Source organism: Thamnophis sirtalis, unplaced genomic scaffold (assembly GCF_051295495.1).
Source record: "Thamnophis sirtalis isolate CommonGarterSnake01/CBP01778 unplaced genomic scaffold, rThaSir2_p1.2 scaffold_2, whole genome shotgun sequence".
In the NCBI taxonomy this organism is placed as follows: domain Eukaryota; kingdom Metazoa; phylum Chordata; class Lepidosauria; order Squamata; family Natricidae; genus Thamnophis; species Thamnophis sirtalis.
The window spans coordinates 151,120,050-151,133,295 of NW_028261382.1; the positions used below are offsets into that span (position 1 = coordinate 151,120,050).

Here is a 13,246-nt window from a genome sequence, read left to right on the forward strand (position 1 = left end):
CCAATTCCCATACAATATTAATCATTTTTTCTGCTTTAGTAACAGAAGGTGCACTAATTTATTAAGCTTTGGGAAGTTTAATTATGCAAAAGTAATAAAATATTAAAAATATTTAAGCTTGTCAATATAGTATGATAGGAAAACCAAACAAAAGGTTACCACACAATGTAGCTGCAACAAAACTGATACACAAGGCTTGCACTACAGTTTCTATCAGAAATGTTACACAATAGTTTTCAATACAATATAAAAATCATTCTGAACTGATTAACAATGATTACAGTACAGGAAGTGCTGAAAATCCAATAAACATAGGAATTGGAAATGTAATAAATTTGCATTTATATTCTGAAAATTGTTCTAGTAATTCTACTTTAAAAAAAATACAATGTTCCTGGAGATGCTGGGTCATGCTGTACAGTATTGACAGAGGAATAAGATTGTGAGAAGGCATGGAATAAAATTCACAAAAAATAATGTGAGGTTATATTGGACTTTCCCATTGAAATTTCCAACAAAACTAGGAGCCATATCAGAAAATTGTGGCTCCCTTTATTTCAAACTGAAAATGTGCAGAAATTGTGCTTATTGCTCTGTCCAATAAAGGACAATTAATTTAGTAGGAAAATTACCACCCAGACAAAAGGGGGCTACAGTACTTTCCCAACAGTTAACCAACAGATCACATAGCTGAGGAAGAGGAAATTCCAAGATCTGTACTTGGAATTACATTGTCACAGGCAGCTCCTTGTCTACCCTTCACTTGTCTTCAAGATTGAGGAAACATACTTCATCTTCTTAAGGTTTTTTTTGTGAGAGCCCATCATACAGTATCCACCAACATTTCTAAACAGAGACACTTAATCCCAAAGACCATGAGATGTATGCATATCAATTGTGTTTGTAAAGTAACAAAGTGCCTTATGCACACATTTACAATATTAGCAAATATAACAAAGTGCCTTATGCACATGTAATGATTAGTGTTTTCCAATATTTAATGGAAGATGACAGTGCATTTTAAAGAAATAGCATTCCAGTTTCATACAGGGGAAAGAGACTTTGTGGGAAAGAAAGCACACTCTCTGGCTTACTCCTTCTGCTATTAGATACCAGTTAAACAAATCAAGAGAACTTAATCATGCTTTATTTAATTGCTTCTAGGCCAGGATCTTTGACTGCTTTATATTTTCATTAGGCAAAAATGCAAATCAGGAATAATTTCTGATTTCAAATTCTTGATTTGTGATCCTGAGCTTGTTATTCACTTAGCAAGATTAAATAAATCAATATTGGACATTTCTTGATTTGCTTAGCTTATACTGATAGTATTGCAGTATCCATGCAATAATAAAGCATGCTTGCTTTGGCTTATTTTGATATGCAAACCTATACAGAGAAAGGACTAAAACAATTTCTAATATTTCTAGGGCAATAGGTGAATCATGGCACCTGCAAGATGATGTATTATGTATACTGTTGAAATCTATTAACAAATGCAAAATAAAACAATATACTTCAGATTCTTCTCTAAAGATCAAGAAATATAAAAAGAAATGGAGCAGTGCTATGCATGTCAACTTGTAATTCTCGCTGAGTCAATTACATTTAGTTAATTAAACTTAATCCCAGATAAGTATATATAGGATTGTTTCATTTCAAAGCAACTTGGAATTTATCAGGTTATTTTCTTAAAAAATAATTTTGTAATTAGAACTTTAAAAGCAATCTTGTGAAACAAATTCAACATCAAGTTTTATAAAAATAATCACACTTTTACATGTATTACTATGTATAGAAAAGTGTTGTGTTGAATTATTTGCTCACATTAAAATCTTGAGGTAATACACTATAAAACAAGGAAAAACAAACATGGAAAGTATAACGCTTAAAAATACATATTTTTTTCAATAAACTTCTTAAATTACTGTTTTTTAATTTCCTTACTATAGATTTGTTACAATGATTTGTTGCAATTTTAATTAAAATCCAAATAACACCAGACTAGGTTTCTGGCATATGCATTATTATATAAACACAACTGCACTACCTATTTCAGAATATAAAAGAAATTACAATCCTGTATTATTTGCTACACAGAGCCCTTTTAAAATTTCAAAGTTATGGGATGTATAAATGGGAAAAGAAAATGCCACTTGATTGCACAATTTTATAAGTTTATATACAATATTTTTCGGAGGATAAGATGCACCAAGGTTTTAAAGAGGCAAAAAAAAAAGAAGTTTTTGCACTCTGCCAGCCTCCCAAAAACAGCCCATTTTTTTGTGAAAACAGACCTTTTTTTTTTCAAAAAAAGAAAGAAAAAAAAGGCATGAATAGCCTTTAGGGGGCTTGCAGAGTGCTCCTGGATGGGTGGTGGGGGCCAAAAACGAGCATTAAATGGCCCATTTCCCCCCAAAACAGGCTCGTTTTTTGTAAAAAAAAAGAAAAAAGGAGGGGGCATGGATAGCCTTTAGGAAGCTTATAGAGTGCTCCTGGGGACTGGGGGGGGGGGGGTAAAGTTGAGCAAAAAATGGGCCTTTTTTTGCTCATTTCTTCCCCCACCAGCCTCCAGGAGCTCTTTAAAGGCTTCATAGAGGCTATGCACAGCCATTTTGGTGAAGGGGGCAGGGTTTCGGGAGGCAAATGCTGTATTCAGTGTATAAGACACACCCAGATTTTCAGCCTCTTTTTTGAGAGAAAAAGGTGCGTATTATACTCTAAAAAATATGTTAAGTTTCACCAGAACAAAGTCGGTGGGGTTTTTCTGATAGCAATAATGATCATTTTCACAGAAAAGCTTTGAAGTGCAACATTTGTTTTGAGTGGAAAATTCTAAAATGCCAAGAGGATTTTATTGCTTGATATGATAGAGGTTATGATAGCTCCTATCGTGAGGAGTGACGTATGTGTGCAGTTTTAATATCATTAGCTGAATTTGGCTTAGGTGCAAGGTCTGTTCCTATAGTTTAAAGCTATACATAATGTCTATGAAAAGTCCAACTTCTCCCACGAAATGCAAGGAGATGGATTCAGTCCACTCTAATAACAGCTTTTTGAACTGATGCTTTTGTGAAGAGTTTTATGAACCAATATGCAACCATTTATTGTCTAGTTGACTGTAAATTACTGTTTATTGTTAGAAAGATGGGCTACTGTCCAGCTATCATTATCCCAACACTTACTATGTTGGCTAAATCCAGATTCTGACAACTCTGTGAACTGCAAAAATGGGGAAACAATTCACACGAATCCCTCCATCTTTTACCTCCATCAAAATATATTGTGGGGGTTGGAGGATGTTCCAGAATAGCATGAGGGAGCTATGTCTGCCAACATAGAAGTTCATTTCATTCAGATCTCGATCTGATCCACCGCTTTCAGATCTTAAACAGTATTTTTCATAAATGCTTTGACAGAGATACGTAACAAAGAGAAGCTGTGCAATCTAGTGAATCCCTGAACATTTTAATTGGATAACCTTCATAAGCATTTGCCACTTTATTTCTTTTTTCAGATGTGCCTTCTAAAAAAAATTAAAATAAGGAACATGTTTCACTAGAATTGGAACTTTGAAACACTACATCTTGAAGGTTAAGATGTTACCTTAACCTTATCCCTCTGATTGCATTTTGCAGTTTCAGGTTTAACATTGTACTCTAGTAACTTAATTACAAAATGAATTAATGGTTTCGGAAGTTAATTTCATTCTTAATTGAACTATGTAGGAAATAAAATATGCTACTTTCCAGTTATGGTATAGTAATATAAAGTTTCAGCACAGTGCAACATGCTTTTCAGTTCCATTATTGAGGTCTAGTATTTAATCAAGTTTATCATAAATTACTTGCTTTAAAAGTAAATTGTTTTTTGAGTTGAAGTAAACTCTTGGTGTCTTCACATACGTATCCATATAGTATTCTTGGCAACAATACAGGGTTAATTTACCATTTTCTTCATCCATATTTTTTTCCATTTTCCTATCTAGTCTACAGCCACAGTATTCCTGAAACTAATCAAGTCTAATTTCTAAGCTCAGAGAAGGTTGGTCAGGTGCTGGCATCTGCTGAGAGCTACCCTAGGAAATGAGGCCCTAGAAGAAAACTTTATATTAAAGCCCTCTTAACTCTAACATAATAGTATTGTTGGTCCCATAAACTATTTTGTTATTGTTATTATTTGACCATTTCCATTCATAAGTTTATTTAAATAGCTGATGTTGCCTTTAATAATGACCTAAATGTTAGGAAAAAGAGAAAAAGAAATCAGCAGCTCCACTTGTTATAGCAATGTTAATTTTACCACCCATTTTTTTCAGTGTATTTCTTTTGGACCCTGATATATAATATGGGAGAAAAATATATCATTGATACATTTAGGTATTATAACACTTTAAAAAGTGGTTTTGTGCAACCGTATTTCAGAATTCCAGTTTGCCAGCTAACAAGAGCATGCAAATTGCAATTTGCCTTCTTTTGAGTTCTTTCAATTAGCAAGGAATTTTTTTTAAAAAAAAGTACTCTACATTTGGCATGTTTGTGCATGGGATGTAAGCCATCAATTTATAAATTGTCTCCAGGCTGGTACTGTGGTTCCGTAGCAGTAAAATAATCTTCTAAGAAAGACTGAATGTATTCAAACGTTGGCCTTTCATCGGGATCTTTCTTCCAACAAAGTTTCATTAATTCATGGAGAGATTCTGGGCATCCCTGAGGACAAGGCATTCTATATCCACGTTCCACTTGCTCTAAAACTTCCCGATTGACCATTCCTAAAATTAAAAGAATAGCTTTAATGTTTATATTTTATCAAGTTGAAAGATGGTTTCAAAAATCTGTCACACTTTACTTGGAATGGGTATTTATAGGTTGTATTCATGCATAACATTAAAGAATTTTTAAATTGTGGTTTGCTGAACTATTGAAAATTATAGCTTGTTTGGGGAAAGTCGAACTATGATTTGAAACTAGAATTTATATTTGGATTACTGAACACAATAATGGCTTAATGTAGTATGTCCAATTGTTGTTTCCCACTGTATTCCCGGTGTATTTTTGTGCCTCATCTGAGACACTCCAAAGAGATGCAAGAGAACAGTAGAAAGAAAAGAAAAAAAGTAAATAAAGAAAATAAAAGAAACAAGGAAGAAAATACTTGTATAAACACCACAATTATTTTGCTCATCAAAGGTTAGCTTTGACTTCTTTAAAAACCTATGGTAAAAATGATCTGGCATAATGGCTGTTATTTATAAACACAGTGAATTTGATGTTTTAAAATAGTGTCTCTCTATATTTTTAAAACATTGAATTGCAGCTTCTGTAACATGACTAGTTTGCATTTACTGTAATGTTTTCTTAAGTATTGTATGAGGTAAAACAATTTAGTTCATCAGAACAACTGATTGTCAATAACCCTGAGCATAAGTAACAGATTTTGAAAGGATATAACTAATACATTAGAAATTATTTCCCCCTCCTTTTACCTGGGTATGGCACACGCCCCTTTGTTACAAGCTCTGTCAGCAAAATTCCAAACGACCAGACATCAGATTTAATTGTAAACCGACCATATAGTGCAGCCTCAGGTGCTGTCCATTTAATTGGGAATTTGGCCCCTAGATAATACATAAACATTGAAAATAATGCATTTTAATATTATAATTTCTAACATTTTTTAAAATTATTTTGGTAATGCTTTATTTCACCTATTATCTATCTATCTATCTATCTATCTATCTATCTATCTATCTATCTATCTATCTATCTATCTATCTATCTTTCATATAGGAAAGGATAATTTAATAACTCTTATATTGTTATAATAGCATCCATTCTATTAAACGTAAGAACTAATCTGGAAATTGGAACTCTTTCTGCTGGAAAACAACTGCAAAAGTATCTTTGTTATACTGAAAGAGAAAAGTCTAATTAAGAATACATGTGGGAGTAGAGCGTGGGTGACAACAAAGTGAGTAATACTGTCAAATTAAACATATATTTAATCGTACTCCTCTCAAGGCTGAGGTTGTTCTACCCAGATAATGGAGGAAATATATGCATTTTAGTATGCAGGTTAGTAACTACTGTAAAAAAAAGTTGCCATTGTTAATCTGTGTATGTGGAAAACTAGCACATAATTGTTCTTTCTATTATGTAAATCACTTGCAGAATGTACATAGACAACTGTAAATTTCAGCACCTGCCTAGAATCTGAAGTTCAGATTGTACTGTTTCTTTATACTGTTTCTCCTTTATAGTGCAATAGTAATGCAATATTGGGTTTTCAATTCAATTGTATAGAATGTGAAGGATGTGTGTTTGTGTTTTATTTTTATTGTTATAATATACACTGAAAATGGCATTTATTTTTGTTGTATAAGGTACAATGACAATAAAGTAAACTTAACTTATAAACTGCTTGGCCAATAACCCTGAATATGAATCATGGTATGTTGCAAAGTTTGATAATAAAATGAAGCCTTGTTCAACAACAATTTTACTTTTGAAGAGATAAGGCTTTATTTTGGCAATTTATATTGTTAATAAATCAGTTAACAAATTCAGAAAACTGTTTTAGAAAACATAGCAGTGTATTGAATAATCCACTTTAGAGAATATCCAGTTTCTATTGCTAGTGACTATAGTAAATGGAAAAAATAAAGAACATTCAGCTAACTCAGAAAATATTAAAATTAGTAAAGCACTTAGTCAAACTAGAACATAGAGCATAAAATCACAGGGTTGGAAGTACCTTAAGATCTTCTAGTCTAGCCCCCTGCTAAAGCAGGAGACCCTATAATATTTCAGACATAAACTGAATTGTACAAATCAAGAATTCAGATAATACATATTAATAAAGCAATATTTAATATACTGGATAGTACATAAAGAATATGTAAATACCTTGTCTAGCAGTGTATTCATTGTCTTCTATTAATCTTGCTAATCCAAAGTCAGCAATTTTGCACACCAGATTATCCCCTACAAGTATATTAGCTGCTCGAAGATCTCTATGAATGTAATTCATTCTTTCAATGTATGCCATGCCATCAGCAATCTTATAAAAAAAGTATCTTATTAACAAAGCAGTCTTCAGTCAATGAAATACTTAATACAAAATCATGAAAATGATTCTGAAGTTACATGTTACAAACACAGTAGGAGATTTACAATGTTTAGATTTCATAACATGTAACAATATTATTTTGGAACAGAATTAAAAAATCTTAAATTAGAAAAGTCTACACATTATTCTTTTTGTTCTCTGTGTATTACACATGCATGTTGCAATTGTATAAAGCAATTTTCTAGAACATTCTCAAGCTAACTTTTTTGGTGGAGGTTCATGCTTAAAGTGTCTGCTTTCACTGAATTGCCCAAAATTCTCTTTCTGGCTGCCACCGTGGTAACCACTCAAAACTTCTGTTTTAGGAGAAGGCGGGGCTTAGCAGTGTGAAGACGGACTTTCAGGCTGCTCCTGAATGTCCATCTATACCGGAGCATCTGGACGGTTCTTTTTTGGAGCTGTCCCGAAGAGACAATGAAAGGTAGGGGGAGATCCAGTGGTCCCAGAGACGTTCGCAAAGTCTCTGGGGACCCAGGAAAACCCTCTTTGCCAGTGACTTCCAGATTAGCCACAAGGCTATTGAAACTGCAAACAGCCCTAAAGAAAGAGAAAGTGTTTCCAGCTGGTAAGAACATTTTATTGTTTAGAGAAAAATGGATTGCTTAAAAATTCAAACTAATTTAAATTAAAGAATAGAAGAATCTAGCGGCGATTTTGATCTTTTTAATGGTTTTGGATGGTGGTTATCTTACTTTTTAAATGTTATTCACATGGATAATGGATATATTACTCCAACCTCTTCTGATTTTCTGAAAGCGGGCTGTAAACCAATTCACTATAATTTGGCTGTTTACATCTTGACACTTTTATTGCTTGGTTGTTTTGGCTTAAGATCTGATAAGATTGTACAGCTTTCAGTCTGCTTTTACTTGCAAATACTTCAGAGCTCTTAAGAAAGAATACTAACTGCGTATAAACATGGCGTCTATTCAAGCGTCTTTTCAAGTGATTTTTTCAGCCCTACAGATGCTGTCTGATACAGAAGACAGAATTCAGAGAAAATTGGATTATTTGGTGTTTTTGGCAACAAAGTATGAGGAAAAAACTGAGGATGTTTTTCAAATACAAAATAAGAATGATGGAGATAAAGAATCTGAACTTGTTGATATTCGTGTCAATTGGTTTACTTCTGAGGGAGGAAAGAATGGAATGTTTGAAGAGGAGTTAAATGGAGAAAAAAATCTACTTCAAAAGACAGGGTGCAGGAGGAGAAGGAAACATCAAAGAATTTATAGTTTATGAAATACTATTTGCAAAACATTTGATACCACTGCTGAGAATTAAAGACAAGCTGATAAAGGAAATAAAAAGAGGGCGTCAACATTATATGAGAGGCACTACAGACAAGAAGGTGCAAAGATTTCTTCGTATGGACTTGTTCATAAAGATGTTTGGAGAATTGGACCCACAAATGGCAGCAGATATAACATTGTTCTGTTATTGGAGAGATACAGGTTGATAGATGGAAGAGTATAATTCAAAATTAGCTAAACTTAGTTAAATCCATTTGTAATAGGTATAGTTAAATAAAAATTGATAATGACAGTAATGTATACAATGTTGAGTTGATATGATAAATAATAATTGGATATGAGAAGGGAAGGTTAGAAATATCTTGGACTATATATAAAGATTATTAATAATAATTATTATAAAAAAATAAAATAAAACTATATACAGTTAAATCTTAACTAATAGGGGGAAAATGCTATGATATAGAATATAATTAAATAAAGGAGAATGATAATAAATTATATATATGGAGGATCAGAAATTTTTGGTATTAAATATTATGGATGTTTAGCTAAAACAGGATATGAGGACTTAATGTTAATGGAAGATTTTATAAATAAGTAAATGAAATGCCAGTATGTGGTTATGGATTGAATCTTGGTATATTTAAGGATGAAGGATGTTTAAATAACTGTAGTCAACTAAAAGTGGAGGTATGATGATGTTAATATAGTAAATATTTGAGTTAAGACATTCGAATTAATATAAATTAATGGAAGAGATGCACAAAAGCTTTTTGTAATCAGCTGATATACTTTTTTATAACATGTTTGTTGTGTTTTTTGTGTTTTTTATTGTTGTATCAAATATATAAATATATATACAATAGAGAGATACAAAGTGTGTCTGTGGGGGGAAATATAGTTAGGATAGATTAGATTTAGATTAGATTTATTACATTTATATTAGATTAGCAAAGGTAAGGGAATAAGAAATGATACTAAATTATATCTGGGTTGGCGGAAGTACCATCCCAAGGAAACATAAACTGAGATTTAAAATAGACACACCAACAACAATAGAAAAAGAAAGGGAGAGAGGAGGAGAGAATGAAAGGAAGATGGGGGAAAGAAGAAAGAGGTAAGGAGAGGAGGATGGAAAGGAGAGAAAGAGGAGGAGAGAGGGTAGAAAGGGAAAGGGGAAGAGCAGAGTAGGAGAAAGGTACGGGAAGAAGGAAGGGGAAGGAGAGGAGGAAGGAGGAAAGTAGAGAAGGGAGGGAGGTAGAAAGGAAAGGGAAAGGAAAGGAAGATGGAAGGGAGAGAAAAGGAAGGAGAGAGGGTAGAAAGGGAAAGAGGAAGAGTAGGAGCAAAGGAGAGGTAAGGGAAGAAGGAAGGGGAAGGAGAGGAGGAAGGAAGAAAGTAGAGAAGGGAGAGAGAGTGAAAAGGAAGAGGTAAGGAGAGGAGGATGGAAAGGAGAGAAAGAGGAGGAGAGAGGGTAGGAAGGGGAAGAGGAAGAACAGGAGTAGGAGAAAGGTACAGGAAGAAGGAAGGGAAAGGAGAGGAGGAAGGAAGAAAGTAGAGAAGGGAGGGAGGGAGAAAAGAAAGGGAAAATAAGGTGGTGTTATAACAGGAGGAAGGGATGGTAAACAAAGCAACCCTAACTGTATATTATAACCTATTAAATGAAATAATAAATGTATAAGAATGATAAATGTTAAAACACTTGTAACCAAAGGACATGCTGTATATGATGATGGGTTTTTTTGTGTGTGTGTGGGGGGGGGGTTCTTTTCTGTTTTCTTTTGTTTTTTGTTTTCTTTTATTGTTGTGGGTATGTGTTGTCTATGTAACAAAAATAAAAAAAAATTTAAAAAAAACTTCTGTTTTAGACTTTCCCTACATTATTTTTCACATTTTTTCCTTTTGTTTTTTTTCTTTTGTTCTTTCTATTTTTTGTGTTTTTGCTTTGTATTTTTCTTCATCAACACTTGACTTCTTAATCTATCATCCCTTGGCCTTCTTTCAGCAAACCAAAGGTTTAAGGGATAAAATCCTACTACTGGTAATTAATTCTCAGCTCTTGTTTTCACTTCAAGGAGTTACTTGCCTACTTACCATCTCTGTTTTATCCTTCAGATACATCTAATTTGATCAATTTCCCTTCGAGTAAGTATTGTAAATAAATCAAATTGCAGAGAGTAAATATCTACCTTCTACAAAAGTTTGTTCATGGGGCAAAGTTTACAGTTACTCTCTGATTTTTAATACCTGCTCTGGCTTTGACTCCCTAAGATCTAAGGGCAGTTTCTCCTATATCTATTTTGAATGTAACAGCCATGTATTTTTGACATTATGTCAGGCCATTTGATCTTGGTGAAAATAAGAAAGTGGGGTCAAACTTGAGAAAATAGAAATGAAAGTTGAAGAATTCCACCATAAATTTACCCCATCTTCTGCTGTTCTACTTTGGGGACATTTTTCATATCAGCCCTCATAGTATCTTACTGGATAACTGGGGACTTTCTTGGGAATTTATGTAGATGTTATCCATATGCTTCAGCTTTATTCTCTTTTAAAGTGTTTGTATGTGTTGCATCATTGACTTCTAGAGCCGAGGTGGCACAGTGGTTAAATGCAGCACTGCAGGCTACTTCAGCTGACTGCAGTTCTGCAGTTCGGCTGTTCAAATCTCACCGGCTCAAGGTTGACTCAGCCTTCCATCCTTCCGAGGTGGGTAAAATGAGGACCCGGATTGTTGTTGGGGGCAATATGCCGACTCTGTAAACCGCTTAGAGAGGGCTGAAAGCCCTATGAAGCGGTATATAAGTCTAACTGCTATATTCTATTTCAGAATAAGAAACTTATTTATTTGCATTTCTTCTTTACAGTTTGGGGAATTGAAACATATTCTTCCAGATGCTACTTCAATCTGAAACGAATAGTCATTGAGTGAGAACTACTTATAGTAGTTATTTAGAGAGAAGTTGAGCCCTCTGCCCGAATTGCATAGAGGTCCATTCTACTTGGCGCATTCTTTTTAAATTTCAACATAATTTCAACCTAACCTAAATCTTTGTGTCTTTGAGGGAAAATCTAGCCTTTGTCTGATGCAGTTACTGTAGTAAATATGGGGGAGCCCGGATTCAATCTAGTTGGAGTTTATTTGCATTCAATCAAGTGGAATATTATGCATCTGGCCACGTTTCTTTCTTATTAAGAGCCAAGGTGGCGCAGTGGTTAAATGCAGCACTGCAGGCTACTGCTAGATCAGCAGTTCAGCGGTTCAAATCTCACCGGCTCAGGGTTGACTCAGCCTTCCATCCTTCTGAGGTGGGTAAAATGAGGACCCAGATTGTTGGGGGCAATATGCTGACTCTCTGTAAACCGCTTAGAGAGGGCTGAAAGCCCTATGAAGCGGTATATATGTCTACTGCTATTATTATTGACTAATCAAGGTTGAATATTGTATTTTACTTATTTGATTTTGAAACAGTCCAATCACTTTGCTGGACAAACCAGCATATAAAGAAAGAAGATGAGAAGCAGAAGACGATAAGGAGAATAATGACTGATGAAACAAATCAAGGGAAAAGTACTTTAAGAGATTTAAAAATGGAATTGGATAACCTGGAAAATACTTTTGAAAGGGAAATAGGGGCGTGGGTGGACACTCTGGAGACCTGGCAGCTTAGGAGGATAGAGATGGAAGAAATATTCAGACTGAATGGTGAAGACACAGATGCTGATAGAGATAAAGATCCAAGAGAGGAGTATGGGAGGCAAGCTAAAAAAATGAATAAGAATTGAAGTATTAAAATGGGCAAGAGATGATGGATAGAAAGGAACTTTTTTTCTAATATAATGATGGCCTGATTAAAGGTAGAAATAAGAATACACACCTTTATATAAAGCAATAATTAGATAGAAAAAATGGAGGTTGTAAGATGGTATTATTAAGTATGTTTAAATAATAGGATAATTAGAACTGGAATGGCGTACTGAGACTTTGAATAACCAAATAATGAAGGACTATGTCTTAATAAAAACATGTGTATTAATACTAGAATTAGTAATAGTGACCTGACTAGGAGCTAGAATAGAGGTAGAAATAAGAAATAGGGGGAATATTAGTAGATATATTTTTTATATATTAGAATATAAGTAATAACTATATGGAAATATTAGAAGTTAAAAGATGGTATTAATATGTATTGAAATATTGAATAACCACCCTAAAACAAACATATATATTAATACTAGGATTATCTAAGTTTGATTAATGTTGTTGTTGTTGTTGTTGTTATTACTATTATTGCTATAATTCAAAATGAATTATACCCAGAGGCCATACTGTTCATGTCTTGATACTGATATATACAAATCCAATAAAACTTAAAAGAAAAAGAAAGAAACAGCCCAATTCCTCAGCAACTCTGGGCAGTTTGTAATTAAAAGGAAAAGAATAAGAAACATATACCGTGTTTTCCCCAAAATAAGACTGGGTCTTATTTTCTTTTGACCCCTGAAATAAGCACTTGGTCTTATTTTCGGGGAGGTCTTATTATTTTTGAGGTGCAGGAGGTGGTGAGCATGGTCAGCTCATGGCTGCTGCTGTGTTGCAATATTTTCAGGGAGAGCTTATTTTGGGGGGAGGGCTTATTTTAGCTCATGCGCTCAAAAGCCCAGTTGGGCTTATTATCCAGGGAGGTGTTATTTTTGGGGAAACAGGGTAGGTAGTTTTTGTTTAGCAATGGCCTCATTCAGAGACATTTGCAGTTATGAAAGTGATGGTAAATATAACTTTATGATCCTTCCTCATATTTATAACCTCAGAGGTCTATAAACACAAAGGATTTACTGTTACACTCCAGCCTAGCCCAGAGGAA

At 33.9% G+C, this 13,246-nt stretch overlaps 1 protein-coding gene across 1 annotated transcript in view; it reads right to left on the reverse strand.

Moving 5' to 3' along the window:
• Nucleotides 1-34: 34 nt before the first annotated feature.
• The window catches only part of YES1 (YES proto-oncogene 1, Src family tyrosine kinase), a 65,136-nt gene continuing 51,924 nt past the window's right edge, over nucleotides 35-13,246 (reverse strand). Inside the window, exons 10-12 of the mRNA XM_014070102.2 lie at nucleotides 6,906-7,059; nucleotides 5,486-5,617; nucleotides 35-4,771 (exon numbers count right to left, since the gene is read on the reverse strand). Coding sequence (XP_013925577.2) covers nucleotides 4,563-4,771; nucleotides 5,486-5,617; nucleotides 6,906-7,059 — 495 coding nt within the window. The 3' untranslated portion in view covers nucleotides 35-4,562. The remainder of the gene's footprint in view (nucleotides 4,772-5,485; nucleotides 5,618-6,905; nucleotides 7,060-13,246) is intronic.